We start from the raw sequence: 17,520 nt of genomic DNA, 5'->3' as shown, positions 1-17,520 counted from the left end.
GAACAGAAGGCAATGCTAGTAATCATATTCTGTGAAGATTCATGACACCTTTATTCCAAGGAAAGCAATGTGCTAAGCACATCATCATTATAGTCAAGAAATATTTATCGTGCTTAATATGGGTGAGATAAGTATAATCTTGTTATCTCATTTTTTACAGCCTGATAGTTACTTTGAGTGCAAATCCTTTTAGCTTTATTTTATGGGGAGATATTGAAAAGTTAAGTGATATAACTCAGTTCTCATATTTGCTTGTTGGAAAAATGTATTAAGATCAATTCCTTTGCTAATTCTATACTGCAGATGGCTGAAATTTAGTGAAATCTTCAGTTTCAGAAATTGCCATTGGATTTGTTCGGGTTGAGGCATTTTTCAGATTTTACGTATTATTCCTATTCTTCTGGGACTGGCAAGTCTTGACTGCTTGCTGATCCCTTTCACCTATCCACTATAAATTCAGTTCTCTGATAGTTGTGTCACATGGAGAGAGGCGGATGTGAGTAGTTCTAGAGAAAGAAAATGAAGAGACTGATAACTACTAGATACTTTTTTCAGATCATGAATTTTATCCAGGTCTTGCCAGAAACTTCTCCAGATTGTATTAGTGTCAGCTGAGAGAGTGTGACATTTGTCTGTGTAACTAGTTATCTCTCCTAGTTATATCATAACTAGGAACTGGAGGCCTATACCTGTAATAGACCAATATGGTTGTGCTTCAGTACGATGTGATGGAGCCTAGCAGTCTTGAGCTAGAATCCAGCTCCATCACCCACGTACTGGGTGACCTTGAACTGCTAGAGCCTTTTAAGCCTCAGTTTTCTCATTTGTAAAGTGGTGATGATCGTTCTTAATTTATTGGTCTATGAGGTAATGAATTCCTTAAGATAATGGATATAGAGTACCCAGAAAAGAGCTTGGCCCAGCGAGTGCTCAATAATCTTACCATTATCATAATCATCATTTTTATTAATGTATATATTATTATCATTGGAATTCTTATTTTAATATCAACTTAGATATAAAAAAGCTTTAGAAGACAATTTATTCACATTACTTTTGTTATAATGGACTTGAAAGTTTGAATGTCATAATGCATTCAGATTATCTGCATGGTTCACCAGATTTGACTTGGAATGACTTCATAACCTCTATAAATTATTGCCATTTTTGAGGAATAAGAACTTATTACCAGTAAAAATCACCAGAAGACTGTAGTAAAGACTCCAAAAGGCCATTCTAAAAGCAATAATGATAGTTCTATGAAAATAAGTGTACAAACTCCTGAGTTATTTACCTAAAAGATGCAACAATATTTGATTGTATATATTACTTTAAAAAATCAATCATATTTATTTAGAGCCAATCTTGTAAGTCCTTTGTTACTGTTGTTGTGTTGTTAAAATATGTTATCAGACTGAATGGCATCTTGCTTCTTCTGACCATTTTTATATCAGCTTCTCTATGTTTATAAATCTGCATGTTCTATTATCACACAATTCTCATTTAAAGACTTGAAATATATTTTTATGTATGTAAAATTATATACCCATCTATATTTCTGTATCTATGATACATGTTATTGTTTAGGACCAAAAATATTCTTGAAGGCACAGATTTTAGTTTGAAACTATAGTTCTTGGTTGATGTTTTATTTTATTTTGTTTATTATTTTGGATAATATTATTAAGAATTTGTTGTGTTTGTTTACAATAGTTTAGTATCAAAAAAGAATAGTTTATTTTTAATTAGTTTTTTAATTGTTTTTATTAGTGTATACTATAATCAAAATATTTTTGTATCTTTTTTACTAGTATAAGAGATAAGTTGCTTTCAAAAGTTTTGAGGTTCCATTGTGCTGTCTATAAGAGTTAACAAACACTTCCTGTTTGTTAATATTTTTCATAGGTGCATTATTGCAATGGGCCTTGACAAAAAAACATCTTTGCCAAAATCTAGGAAAGAAAAGAGCACTGAGAAAGGAGAGGAACTGAAGAAGGCTGAGGGGAAAGTGAGGCAAGAGAGGGAGTATGTGATACCAAAAAGAAATGAGATCAAGAAGAACCAAACCTCTGTCTCAGCCAAATTTTCAGCTCAAGAAATAAAAACAGGGCTCAAAGAAGTTATAACTGCTGTGGAGGAAATGACAAGTAAAGGAAAACCAGGACAAGATGTCTGGGAAGATGACCAGGAAAATACTTTAAAATATGGTAATCAACAACACAAGTTTCTTTTCTTGTTGCTGCGGCTGTTTCATTTGTCTTTGAAGTGTGATTATCAAAATTTTCAAAAATACCCATTAAATGTTACCCAGCTGTGGACTTTAGGCAGCTCTGTTACTGTGGGGCGTCCCTGACCTCCTTCCTCTGCTATTTTGTATGGAGTCCTTTGTCACCTACCTTAGAGGTGGGCAGACCTAATCCCCGAAAGGTTAAAGGTTCTTGCTGCAGAGATGAGGAGGGAGAATAGAGTATATGTCAATATGAGTTAGAGACTCTATTGACTCTATTGACTTCTGCATTTTGACCAAATAGAATTTTACCTATTTTAAAAGTTTTTGCAAGTACTGTTTTTCATGAAATTGATGAATTGCTTTGACACCAGGTAGGTACAACCTATATAATTATACGGTGATAGAGTATTCCATAACTAAAAACAGTTGGCTATAGGCTTAGGGTTGTAGAACCTATCTGTCTACTGTTTTTCGCTTTCTTCTTTATTCTCTGTTCTCTCCTTCTTCCTCTCTCCTGCCTTCCCCTGCTTCTCTGTCTCCCTCTCTCCATACACATACACCCACCCCACCCCCACACACATGCATACATGCACATTCATATATATACATACACGCATACATATGCAGGCATGTCTCATTTTATTGTGCTCACTTTATTGCACAGGCTTTGCAAATATAGCACTTTTTATAAATTAAAAGTTTGTGGCAACCCTGCATCAAAGTTTATCAGCATCATTTTTCCAACAGCATGTGCTCACCTCATCTCTGTGTCACATTTTGTCAATATTTCTAACTTTTTCATTATTTTGATATCTGTCATGGTGATCTGTGGTCAGCGATCTGTGTTGTTACCATTGCAATTGTTTTGGGATGCCATGAGCTGTACCCTGTAAGAACGTCAACTTAATCAATGTTCTGACTGCTCCACTGACCAGTTGTTCTCCAGTCTCTCCCCTCTCCTTGGTCTTCTCTGTTTCCTAACACACAATAGTATTGAAATTAGGTTAATTAATAACCCTATACAATATACTCTAGATGTTCAAGTGAAAGGAAGAGTCTCATGTCTTTCACTTTAAATCAAAAGAATTGATTAAGCTTAGTGAGGAAGGCATATTAAAGGCAAGATATGCTAAAAGCTAGGCCACTTGTGCCAAACAGTTAGCCAAGTTGTGAATACAAAAGTAAAGTTCCTGAAGGAAGTTAAGAGTGCTACTTCAAGTGAACATGTGCATGATAAAAAAGAAATCTTTATTGCTGATATATAGAGAGTTTAGTGGTCTTGATAGAAGATCTAACTAGCCACAACATTCTCATAAGCCGAAGACTAAGTCAGAGCAAGGCCCTAACTCTCTTCAATTCTATGAAGGCCGAGCGAGGTGAAGAAGCTGCAGAAGAGAAGTATGAAGCTAGCAGAGGTTGGTTCATGAGGGTTAAAGAAAGAAGCCATCTCCATAGCATAAAAGTGTGAGGTGAAGTGGCAAGTGCTGATGTAGGAGCTGCTGCAATTTTATCCAGAAGACTAGCTAAGATCATTTATAAATGTAGCTACATTAAACAGTAGGTCTTCAGTGTAGATGAAACAGCCTTACATCGAAAAATATGCCATCTAGGACTTTCATAGCTAGAGAGGAGAAGTCAACACCTGATTTCAAAGCTTCAAAGGATAGGCTGACTCTTCTTTTAGCGGCCAATGCAGCTGGTGATTTCATGATGAAGCCAATGCTCATTTAGCATTCAAAAAATCCTAGGGCCCTTAAGCCGTATGCTAAATTTTATCTGCTTCTGCTCTATAAATGAAACAAACAAAGCCTGGATGACAGCACATCTACTTACAGCATGGTTTGTGGAGTATTTTCAGCCCACTGTTGAGACCTATTGCTCAGGAAAAAAGATTTCTTTCAACATATTACCACTCATTGACAATGTACCTGGTCACTCAAGAACTTTGATGAAGATGTGTAGTGCGATAATGTTGTTTTCATGCCTGCTAACACACCATCCATTCTGTTATTATCCTTATGGATCAAGAAGTAATTTCAGATCTTAGAGAATATATTTTATAGGGCTATAACTGCCATAGATAGAGATTCCTCTGATGGATCAGGGCAAATTCAGTTGGAACCTTTCTGGAAAGGATTCACAATTCTAGACACCATTAAGAACATTCATGATTCATGGAAGGAGGTAAAAATATCAACATGAACAGGAGTTTGAAAGAAGGTGATTTTAGCCCTTATGGGTGACTTTGAGGAGCTCAAGACTTTGGTGGAGGGAGTAATTGCAGATGTGGTAGAAATAGCAAGAGAATTAGAAGTGGGGCCTAAGATGAGATTGAATTGTTGTAATCTCATGATAAAACTTGAATAGATAAGGAGTTGCTTCTTAGGGATGAACAGAGAAAGAAGTTTCCTGAGATGGAATTTACTCTTCTTGAAGATGCTGTGAACATTGTTGAAATGACAACAAAGAATTTAGAATATATATAAAATGTATTAGTTGATAAAGGAGTGGCAGGATTTGAGAGGATGGAGCCCAATTTTGAAAGAGGTTTTACTGTGAGTAAATGCTATTAAACAGCATTGCATGCTACAGATAAATCTTCATGAAAGCAAGAGTCAATAGATGTCGCAAACTTTATTGTTGTCTTATTTTAATAAATTTCCGCAGCCACCCCAGCCTTCAGCAACCACCACCCTGATCAGTCAGGAACCATTAACATCAAGGGAATAACCTCCACCAGCAAAAAGACAATGACCAGCTAAGGCTCAGATGATTGTTAGCATCTTTTATCAATAAAGTGATTTTAGTTAAGGTGTATACATTTTTTTATAATAATATAATATAAAGCTGTTGGGTACTCAATAGACCGTAGCATAGTAGGAACATAATTTTGGATGCAGTAGGAAACCAAAAAGTTTATGTGACTATCTTTTTTGCAATGACCTGGAACTCAACCTGCAATATCCCTGAGGTATACCTGTATATTGAATATATATAGGTATACATTCAGGGGTATAGGTATGCTTGTATATACTTACACGTGTATATAGGTATGCCTGTATATACTTATACGTAAAGCAGTAGTAACAACAATAATAAAAGTACCAAGCACTGAGCACTGAACTAGGCACTGTGCACACACAATCTCATTTTATCCTCACCATTCAACATGGTAGGTATTATTACTTCAATTTTACAGGCTGGGAAATTGAGGCTTAGATACACAAAAAGAAAGTAGCAGAACAAGAATTTGCACCCAGGTTTGTCTAATTCCAAAGCTCAGTCTTTCAAACACTGTACAACCTTCTATTACAAGTTAGCCTACCCACTACATGGTTGTGATAGTGTGTCCAAAGTATCAGAAAGGGAGAACTGCCTGTGTGTCCCTCATTCTCAGGAGACAAAGCCTGGTTAGGGGGCACAATAACCATGGGTTGGGGTGACCTGTGGAAGGGCTGGCTTCGAGAAAGGGACAACTTCTAGGTATCTTCTTCCCCACCTCACATTTTTGCTGCCCAAGTGTTTCAGGAATCCAAGAGATTAATTACAGGGCTGTTATAGCGCTAGACCTCATGTGGGATTACTACTGAATATAGTGAATCTTTTACAAAAGATTTCACTTAGAACAGTTTTACCAGCTCACCATTCTTCACAATCTCTTCTAGTCTTTGTCTTATCTTGGCATGAGAATTTTAATATATCTGTAGCAATAGTAATCACAGAGGTATTAACAAATAAGATGTGTTTTCATGTGTTTTAACTTTGAAGACATGGTGGTTTATGGAAGTCATGTTCAGTGGAAGCTTTTCATTTTCTTTTTTTTTTTTCTTAAACCAACATAACTAGTGCCATGAGTGATGTACTTTATACTCATGATACCTATGATAAAGTTTTTCCTGGAGTCTCTCTTCCGTGTTGACTAGTTAATGGACTTTAAATGTCCATTTCCGTTTTTAAAAACGCAGCCACAGCAGCAAGGGTTCAGCTCTCTGCATAATAGTCGCTGATGTAAGGGCAGCAAGAAGTTTGAATCGAGGTCAGCAAGATTAGGTTGTGGCTAGATTGATGTTGACCTGGTGTTGACTCACGTCCTCATTAGTGGGGATGGTAAACAACAAGCTAATTAAATTCTCTAGAAGAAGGCAAATGGGATGGAGAGAACAGAAGAAATTATGTAAAAGGTTTTAGAAAGCATGCCACTGTTTTATTCATATCAAAAACGTGAGTAGATGGCACAAAGGTGGTGTGCTTTGAGCTATAATGCCAATGGAAGGCTTGTGGTTAATAGAAAGCTAATATTTAAATGTGATGATAGCAGGGATAGAATAAAACCAGGGCAGCCTTGACTTTATATTTGAGAGAAAACACAAAATATGATGCCGGGACTGTTCTTGTGGTTCACTTCATGTTCCTTCACTTTTGTGCTGTGCTTCAATTATATAATTGTAATTGTGTCCTAATTGCGGGCACTTGTACTGCCTGATTTTAGTCAGGTGCCTCGACTAAAGTGTGTTTCTGTCAAAGGAGTACATATCATTTGTGATTTCTCCTGTTCTATAATCTACTCCCTTCGCTACGCAATCACAAGGACTATTAGTACTAATCCATAAAATTTATTATCCACCTGCTTTTCATGGCACTGTGCTAAGCATGTTTCAGGGATTATTGCTCTCGATCCTCACCACAGCATTGTATTACCCATGTTACAGATGGAGAAACTGAAGCTTAAAGACAAATTGCTCAAGGTCACATAGTTAGTAAGTGTTTTAACTGGGTCTTGGGCACATGAATGCCTGATTCCCAAACCCTCACATTTCACTACTATGTAACACTACGGATGGAATTACAGCAATCCATTCATATTCTCTCTGGCCCTCTGCTTATCTTATGATCAGTAGCAAACACCTGTAGTGTGATATATGTATGTGTATTCTGCAGCTAATCTCACCTTTCTCTTTTGGGAAGTCTTCCTTGAGACCCTAAAATGACTTTCCGCTCTCTTTTCATTCCATTCTGCTTACTTGACACTACTTCACACAATTAATTATATGTCCTATATAAAAATCCATAGCAGGCCGGGCGCGGTGGCTCAAGCCTGTAATCCCAGCACTTTGGGAGGCCGAGTCGGGTGGATCACGAGGTCAGGAGATCGAGACCATCCTGGCTAACACGGTGAAACCCCGTCTCTACTAAAAAATACAAAAAACTAGCCGGGCGAGGTGGTGGGCGCCTGTAGTCCCAGCTGCTCGGGAGGCTGAGGCAGGAGAATGGCGTGAACCCGGGAGGCGGAGCTTGCAGTGAGCCGAGATCCGGCCACAGCACTCCAGCCTGGGCGACAGAGCGAGACTCCCTCTCAAAAAAAAAAAAAAAAAAAAAAATCCATAGCAATCCAGCCCAGTTGTGTTGAAAAACACATTACTGAGGATCACATATTAAAAACTACTATAAAGTGAGTACAGTGTTTCTTGTGTACCTACATCTTATTCCCTCAATAAAAATTGGAGAGTCCTTCATGGCAGGGAATGTCTTATTGTAGTGTCTTCTATCTTGCAGTTTTATCCTCTTAAACATAGAAGATTCTCAAAAAATAGGCTTATTGATTGATAGTTAACAGGGTTATCCTATAACTTGGGAATTATCCTATAACTTGGCCGGTAATACTTGGATCAAAATATTTGCTCGTTTTTATTAGTATTTTCTGTTTGTGTCTAGCAATATAAAGCAAATTCTTTATCTTCTTGCTTATTTTACAATTTTGGTTTACTGATATTCATATTTTGTATTTAAATGTATTAAATCTCTTTTGTGGAAACATTTTTGTGATTATCTAATTTTCTTTGTTACAGGTTTTGATTTCACTTTTCCCCTTCTGTCTCCCTCATTCTCTGTATTTACAGAGCTTTCTGCATATGCACAGGGCATACATTTCTAGATTAAGTTTCTTTCTCTGGGTGGACAGCTCTCAAGTAAATTACCCGAGAGGGCCACCCCTGCACTGACAGAGAAGCCAGAATAGCTAATAACTAAAACACACAACATTGAGAAACCTTTATTTTCATGGTAATTTTTATTTTAAGGATAATTGTTTATTTGCTTAATTGGTTCTGCATGAGATCCTTTTGCTCTCTATCCTTGGCATGTTGTCACTTCAAGATTTTTAGTTTTTCGTGGAAGAAAAGGGGGAACAATTAAATATGAAAGGTGAAAAATTATAACCACGAGGGACAGCTGGAGTTTATCTGATGTGACAATTTCCTTTTCCTGCTACAGATTTTTTGCACCTCTGCAGGGAATAAAGCAAATATGTGACTGTGACAGGAATATTCTATTTTGTATAAATTTTTGTCATTGAAATGTAATTATTTCATTTATTGTTGAAATGAAGAAGGCATATGATTTCAGTTCTGGCCTACATATAGAATGCTTCATAATGCCTTTTCTTGATGTCCATTTGTTTCTTAAAGAATGTGCTATTCACAGTGTTACTTCTCAGGGCCTTTGGACTTGATTAATTGAATTTTTCCACTTCACTATTCATTAAGTTGATATCCAAATATTTTGAACACTTTTCATATGAAATATGACTTCACTGGATCTCCAAATTAACTTTCATTATTATAATCCTGTTCTCTTCATTTTTAATTTATTTCTAATTTATTGTTTTGTATCAAGTTCTTCTCTTTCCATTTTGGTTATTTTAGATGATGATGTTCATTTGTAAATGAACTTTTATTAAGTTTCAGCCTTGTCATTTGGAGCTTCATTTCTTTTGTGCTCTTGTGTATGTAGGAATCTTTGATCATTTGCTGTTAGTTTTCCATGTTCACTAATTGAACGAAAGAGAAGAAGCAAAGAAAGGCTTAGAGAAGAGAGGATAATGGAGTCAAAGTTCTCATTAGAGAGAAATAGGTTAAGATAAGGGGTTCTATTTTCATTCTTATAGTGGAGATTTTCTTTTTTCAGAGTACGAAGAAGATTTTGAAGTAGATGAGGAGAAACAAGGTGAAAAAGCTAATGAAGAAGGACAGGCCGATGTTCAAATGAATGGAAGACCACAGTCACCTTTGGATGATAAAAGAGATAATTTAGACCCTGAAAAAGAGAATGAAACCTCATCACAGAAGGCACCAGATGCCCATAACAATGTGAAAGATGAGAATGATGGATGCTCTGAGAGTGAACTGGAAGAGGATAAACAAGGCGAGTTGTTCAGCTTATCATGTAACATAGGCTGTTTATTGAGTGTGTGTACTATTTTTCTTTGTTTTCTATTTAATGAAATAATCCTCTTTTTTTCTCTTGAATATATATATATATATATTTAACTTTTAAATAAGGGGTACATGAGAAGGTTTGTTACACAGATAAACTTATGTCATGGGGGTTCGTTGTACACATTATTTCATCACCTAGGTATTAAACCTAGCACACATTAGTTATTTTTCCTGATCCTCTTTCTCCTCCCATGCTCCACCCTTCAGCAGGCCCCAGTGTTTGTTGCTCCCCGCTATGTGTCCATGTGTTCTCATCATTTAGCTCCCACTTTTGAGAGCGTGAGGTAATTTGTTACCTTCGTACTTTATTAATGCAGCTTCAAAAATCTAATGAAAGAGGGCGTAAAACAAATGTGTCTGTAACTATTTTAGAATGTAAAGGAATCTTAAAAAGGACATTTATGACTATAGCCGTATCCTATCAGTGTTCCAATTACATCGCAAATGTAACAAATTGTTTGGAAGGAAAAAGTTAAAAATTTCCTATTTCCACAGTTCAGTGTATCTTTCCACTTACATAAACTTACATACCAAGATTTATGTAATTTTTTATAAATATGTGAACATATAATTCATGTTACTCTTGAAACTGTTTTTTTTAGTTTACCTATGCACATATATTAAGTATCCCAAGAAGTCAATACATGTATGAATAACTTATTATTGCTAATAGCAATATGAATGTTTATGGTATGCCAATTTACTGTTTTGTGTACTGATATTTCTGTATCTTTAGGCCATATTTCCTTAAGTATTTGCTTATGTTTAATTTTAGTAAATCCTGGCAGACTGCTTTCTGAAAAGGTCATATAATTCACATTCCTAACAAGGATATAAGAGAAAGCCTGTTTTGTGATACACCCACTCAGTGGATTTTATTAATCTTATTTATGTTAATCTTATGGGCAAAAAAATACTAGCTTCTTGTTTTAGTTTTTATTACCCTAACTTCTGGTAGGTTGAGCATCTTTCCTAATATTCATTGTCCATTTATATTTCCTTTTCTGTGAATATATTGCTTGCTTTACCCATTTTTCTATTGGATATTATGGTTATTGAGGGGCTCTTTATTAGGCATAGTTTATCACATGCTATCATGCTTTCATTTAATTTTTTTTATTTCATTAATATTTGGTCATTCAGAACTTTTTGATTTTTATTACTCTAATCTATTAATCTTGTTTGTTATTGTTTATCAGTTTCTTTTCTAATTAAAAAGCCTTCTCCTAATCCAAAGGTTAGGGACACATTCCCAAATTTTCATCAATTTTCATTGTTTAATTTTGATTCAGATACTTAATCCCTATGAAATTTGTGAGTTTTTTTAAATGACTTGAGGTAAAGATTCTTTTCAATGCAAGACCATAAAATTCATGTAATAAATAATACTAAATTTCACCTTTAGCATAAGTTGAATCAATCATTTTCACACATACCTCAGCATTTCAGAAATACAAGAAAGTATAATTTTAATAATAGGTAAGATGGGAGAAAGAGAGAAAGCTACATATAAGAAAATATGTAGAAAACAGCAATCAGTAGACTTTCATGGTAAAAGAAAGAGAAATTAAAAATCCTAAGTTAGAAAAGAAAATACAAGAGGAGTAGAGAATGTTGGAGAGGATCGAAACACCAGTGGCAGACTACGGCATAATAAACAATGTTCTCACTAAAGGTTAGGAGTTTGGAAACTCAACAGATGTTCAGAAGATAGATACAGGAGATGAGGCAAAATGTCTGACTCTTTTTTGGTTCCATATGAATTTTAAAATAGGTTTTTCTAGTTCTGTGAAAAATCTCAATGTTAGTTTAATAGAAACACCATTGAATGTATAAAAAACTGTTTTGGGAAGTATGGCCATTTAAATAATATTGATTCTTCGTATCCATGAGCATGGAATGTTTTTTCATTTGTTTTTATCATCTTTGATTTCCTTGAGCAAAGTTTTGTGGTTCTCCTTGTAAAGATCTTTCACCTCCCTGGTTAACTGTATTCCTAGGCATTTTATTTTATTTTATTTTTGTGGCAATTGTGAATGGGACTGCATTTTTGATCTGACTCTTGGCTTGAGTGTTGTTGTATAGGAATGTTAGTGATTTTTGCACATTGATTTTGTATTGTGAGACTTTGCTGAAGTTATTTATCAGCCTAAGGGGCTTTTGGTCCAAGACTGTGAGGTTTTCTAGATATAGGGTCATGTTGTCTGCCAAACAGGGATAGTTTGACTTCCTCTCTTCCTATTTGGATGCCCTTTATTTCTTTCTCTTGCCTGATTGCCCTGGGTGGGGCTTCCAATACTATGTTGAATAGGAATGGTGAGATAAGGCATCCTTATCTTGTGCTGGTTTTCAAGGGGAATGCTTCCAGCATGTGCACAATCAGTGTGATGATGGCTGTGAGTTTGTCAAAGATGGCTCTTATTATTTTGAGTTATGTTCCTTCAATACCTAGCTCATTGAGAATTTCTAACATGAAGGGGTATTGAATTTTATCAAAAACCTTTTCTGCATCTATTAGGATAATCATGTGGGTTTTGTCTTTAATTCCACTTATGTGATGAATCACATTTATTGATTTGCATATGTCAAACCAACATTGCATCCCAGGTATACAGCCTACTTGATCATGGTGAATAAGCTTTTTGGTGTGCTGCTGGATTTGATTTGCCAGTATTTGGCTGAGGATCTTTGCATTGATGTTCATCAAGAATATTGGCCTGAAGTTTCCTTTTTGATGTTGTGTCTGTCAGGTTTTGGTATCAGGATGATGCTGGCCTCAGAGAATGAGTTAGGGAGGAGTCCCGCGTCCTTGAAATTTTTGGAATAGTTTCAGTAGGAATGGTACCAGCAGTTCTTTACACATCTAGTCGAAATCAGTTATAAATCCATCTAGTCCTTGGTTTTTTTGATTGATAGGCTATTACTAACTCAATTTCAGAGCTTATTATTGGTCTTTTCAGGGATTCATTTTCTTCCTGGTTCATTCTTGAGAGGGTGTGTGTCCAGGAATTTATCCATTTCTTCTAGATTTTCTAGTTTATGTGCATAGAGGTGTTCATATTATTCTCTGATAGTTGTTTGTGTTTCTGTGGGGTCAGTGGTAATAATATCCCCCTCGTAGTTTCTGATTGTGTTTATTTGAATCTTGTCTTCTTTTTCATTAGTCTAACTAGTGGTCTGTTTTATTAACTAAAAGAAACTAGCTCCAGAATTTGTTGATCTTTTGAATTATCTTTCATGTCTCAATTTCTTTCAGTTCAGGCCTGATTTTGATTATCTGTTGTCTTCTGCTAGCTTAGAGATTTGTTTGCTGATGGTTCTCTAGTTCTTTTAGTTGTGATGTTAGGTTATTAACTTGAGATCTTTCTAACTTCTTGATGTGGGCATTTAGTGCTATCAATTTCCCTCTCAATACTCTCCTTAGCTGTGTTCCAGAGATTCTACTATGTTGTGTCTTTATTCTCTACTCAAATGTCATTCTGGGGCAAATTATTCAATTTCCATGTAATTATATGGTTTTGAGTACATTTCTTAGTTTGATTTCTAATTTGATTGTGCTGTGGTCTGAGAGATTTTTTTTTATGATTTCAGTTCTTTTTCATTTGCTGAGGAATGTTTTACTTCTGATAATGTGATTGATTTTAGAGTATGTGCCATATGGCAATAAGAAGAATGTATATTCTGTTGTTTTTGGGTGGAGAATTCTGTAGTAGTCTACAAGTTCTATTTCAACCAGTGCTGAGTTCAGGTCCTGAATATCTTTGTTAATGTTCTATCTCAATGATCTGTGTAATATTGCCAGTGTGGTGTTAAAGTATAAGTGAGAGACTTTAACACCACACTGGCACCATTGCACAGTTACCTCCACATTATTATTATGTGGGAGTCTAGGTCTCTTTAAAGGTCTCTAAGAACTTGCTTTACTTTATGGATCTGGGTGCTCCTGTGTTGGGGGCATACATATTTAGGATAGTTAGATCTTCTTGTTGAATTGAATCCTTTACCATTATGTCATGTCCCTCTTTGTCTGTTTTTTTTTTTTTAATCTGTGTTGGTTTAAAGTCTGTTTTGTTTGGAACTAGAATTGGAGCCACTGCTTTTTTCTGTTTTCTATTTGCTTGGTAGATTTTTCTCCATCCCTTTATTTTGAGCCTATGTGTGTCACTGCATGTGAGACGGGTCTCTTGAAAACAGCATAGCAATAGGTCTTGGTTCGTTATCTAGCTTGCCATTCTGTGTCTTTTAACTGGGACATTTAGCCCATTTGCATTCCAGATTAGTTGACGTGTGTAGATTTGATACTGTCATCAGGATGTTAACTGGTTATTATTTTCCCATTGTTTTTACCTCTGAAATTTTTTTGGTATAAAATCTCAAAATTATGAATTTGAGAAGTATATTAGGATAATATAAAATAAAAGTAAATTAAGTAATCACAAGAGCAAATATTTAGCTTACAGTTCTACTCTTTTCAAAAAAGAATTCAAGCAATCCTATTCTAAAATTTTATGCACACACATACAAGGCAATAGAATAAAGAACATAAATTATTAGGCGAAAAGAGAAGATAGTTTTGCAAGTGCCAGAGATGGGACTGTGACTAGGCTTGAGCTAAAAATTTAATCCCAGGCTTCCTGACAGTCAAGGTAAAGAATAAAGTACAATGGGCAAAATAAGAATGATGTTAATTATCAGTAAATTTTAAAACAACATTTGCCATTATTTTTATTATGTTGAAAGAACTACTCAAGACCAATGGTCAGGCAATGAAATTTTCTTTTTATGTCCCTCTTTGTCTGTTTTTTTTTTTTTTTAAGGTTTTGAAGGATCTTAATACATATATTTTATGTTTCTTAGATTAAATGTGACTAGTACATAAGCTCTTTTGTCAATTTGAATATTAATATTAGAGTTAGGCTTATAATCCTATATGATATAGAGAAAGTTAAATTTTTTTTGGAAAAATGATATAATCTAAGTCAATAATTTTGAAGAAATTATCCAAGTGTCTTGAACCTGGAAAAACAGTGAAAATATGTTTGCATATTCATATAACTAGTTCAAAACACAAAGGACTCTTAATTATTTATTTCTTTAGTACTGGTGGGAAATTATCAAGTTGTTGATTTCATAAAGATTCAGTACACTCTTTGGATATCTTGTAATTGGGGGTACATTTTGTCCTGTATAATCATCTTGCTTTCTGGAATCAAATAGATTTTTCTAAAACAGAATAATTTTTTATGCTCAAACAGAGAAAAAATAGGCAGTTCTGGGTTCTTCCTTGGAAGGAAAGCTTTAATCATTTAGACCTGTAATTATTGAGTAACTGACAGCAATAGATAAGCTTTAACATTGAACACTGTTTGCATATAACTAATTGGAATCCTATGTTTGGAAAAGTATCTTATAATTGATAATGCAGTAGGTCACATACTAGGCACTCTTTATTGAGACTATTTAAAGTGTTAAGCCCTGTGCTAAATATTTTATGTGAATTATCTCAGTTACCTCAAACAACCTTAAAATGCAGACAATTTTCTTTTATCACCATTTTATAAATAAATAAACTTGGAAATGGTGATATTAGGTAATTCCTAAAGTCACACAGTTAGAAAGCAGTGGAATCAAGATGAAAATGCTACCCAACTTTGGAACCTGCATTTTGGAGAAAAAATAATCAAAATCAGAAAATACCCACTTACCTAAAGTTAAAGCAAATCTCCCCGATAAAAGAGTTGTGTTGCCTTTAAAATATGCATTTTAGATAAATTTATCTTGAGCTCTTCACTTTATCCTAGTCTCTAGCCTTTGTTGTGTTTTTTAAATTTTGTTTTTAAGATGAAGAAAATGGACAGTTTCTATGATCAACTTTTAGCTTTTTCCTCCCTGGATGGACTTCCCTATCTACTCTAAGATGGTTTGCTTAGTTCTAGCACATCTCTCTCTTCTCCCATGACTCTCATCTACATCACCAGTCTTTATTGAGCTCTATATTTTATAAAAACTCATCATTCAATAGTTTAGTTTTCACTCATTGTTTAGGTATGTTAAATTTTGCCCTCTAATTTGTTACACAAGTTAGTAACACAAATTAATTATACTGTAAAAGCTAGGACTGTGTGTACTTCTTATTTCTCACAAAGCTGATTTTTTTAAACTTTCATGTTCAGGCATTCATGTGCAGTTTTGTCATATAGATAAATTGCATGTCATGGGGGTTTGGTGTACAGATTATTTTGTAACCGAGGTAATAAACATAATAGCCAATGGGTAGTTTTTTGATCCTCTCCTCTCACTCTCTACCCTCAAGTAGGCCCCAGCATCTATTGTTCCCTTCTTTGTATCCATATGTATGCAAAGTTTAGCTCCTACTTTAAGTGAGAATATGTAGTATTTGGTTTTCTGTTCCTGTGTTAGCTAACTCAGAATAATGGCCTCCAGCTCCATCCATGTTGCTGCAAAAGGCATGATCTCATGGCTGCATAGTATTCTATGTAATGGAATAGTATGGCTGCATAGTATTTTTTATGGGTCTATAGTATTCCATAGTGTATATGTAACACATTTTTTAAAATCCAGTCTACTGTTGATGGCATTTAGATTTATTCCATGTCTTTGCTCTTGTAAATAGTGCTGCAATGGACATATGTATGCATTTGTCTTTATGGTAGAATAATTTATATTTGTTTGGGTATGTAGTCAATAATGGCATTTGCTGGATCAAATGGTAACTGTATTTTAAGTTCTTTGCAAAAACACCAACTGTTTTCCAAAATGGCTGAACTAATTTACATTCCCATCAGCAGTGTATAAGCATCCCTTTTCTCCACGACCTTGCCAGCATCTGTTATTTTTTGATTTTTTAATAATAGTCATTCTGACAGTGTGGGATGGTATCTCATTGTGGTTTTGATTTTGGCATTTATCTAATGATTAGTGAAGTTAAAAATTTTTTCATATGCTTATTGGCCATGTGCATTTCTCCTTTTTTAAAAAGGAATGTCCTTTGGCCACTTTTTAATGGAGTTATCTTTTTCTTTTAAACTTAAGTTCCTTATTGATTCTCAATATTAGACTTTTGTCAGATGCATAGTTCACAAATATTGCCTCCTGTTCTGTAGGTTGTCTGTTTAGTCTGTTGATAGTTTCTTTTGATGTGCAGAAACTCTTTAGTTTAATTAGGTCCCCTTTATCATTTTAGTTTATTATTTTTTATTTTTTTATTTTTTTATTTTTTTATTTTTTTGAGATGGAGTCTTGCTCTGTGGCCCAGGCTGCAGTGCAGTGGTGAGATCTCAGCTCATTGCAAGCTCTGCCTCCCAGGTTCACCCCATTCTCCTGCCTCAGCCCCTCGAGTAGCTGGACTACAGGCACACATCACCATACCCGGCTAATGTTTTTGCATTTTTAGTAGAGATGGGGTTTCACGGTGTTAGCCAGGATGGTCTCCATCTCCTGACCTCGTGATCCACCCGCCTTGGCCTCCCAAAATGCTGGGATTACAGGCGCGAGCCACCACGCCTGGCAATTTTTATTTCGATTGCTTTTGGTGTCTTCATCATGAAATCTTTGTCAGGTTTTATGTCCAGAATGGTGTTTTCTAGGTTATCTTGTACAGTTTTTATAGTTTTGGGTTTTACTTTTAAGTCTTTAATACATCTTGAGTTGATTTTTGTATATGGTATAAGGAAGGGGTTTAGTTTCAATCTTCTGCATATTTCTGACATAGCTGATTTCTCGAAGGATGTTTTTTAAATATTAAGCAAGTACTTGAATGCTAACACCAGTAATACTAAGATGCTTTGGTTTGTGCCATGATACCTAGCTACATTTATGCTTTATGGTTATTGAAATTATCAATGGAAAAATTATATAATTTGCAACATTGTATAGATATAGAATATATAATATTTTAAATAGATATGCAATGAAAACTATAAGAACATATAGCTGGTTCAAGGATATTGGGAAATTTAAGAGCTAAACTTAAATTGGCTAGCTATTTTCTTTTGT

General features: G+C 35.0%; 1 protein-coding gene across 1 annotated transcript in view; it reads left to right on the top strand.

Moving 5' to 3' along the window:
- The window catches only part of ERICH3 (glutamate rich 3), a 113,962-nt gene that overhangs the window by 67,286 nt on the left and 29,156 nt on the right, over positions 1-17,520 (top strand). The window contains 2 exon segments of the mRNA XM_033225317.1: positions 1,906-2,207; positions 9,194-9,430. Of these exon segments, the coding sequence (XP_033081208.1) occupies positions 1,906-2,207; positions 9,194-9,430 (539 nt within the window).

This window comes from Trachypithecus francoisi, unplaced genomic scaffold (genome assembly GCF_009764315.1).
Source record: "Trachypithecus francoisi isolate TF-2019V2 unplaced genomic scaffold, Tfra_2.0 Lachesis_group12, whole genome shotgun sequence".
NCBI lineage: Eukaryota > Metazoa > Chordata > Mammalia > Primates > Cercopithecidae > Trachypithecus > Trachypithecus francoisi.
This window is presented reverse-complemented; position numbering and strand designations above follow the sequence as displayed.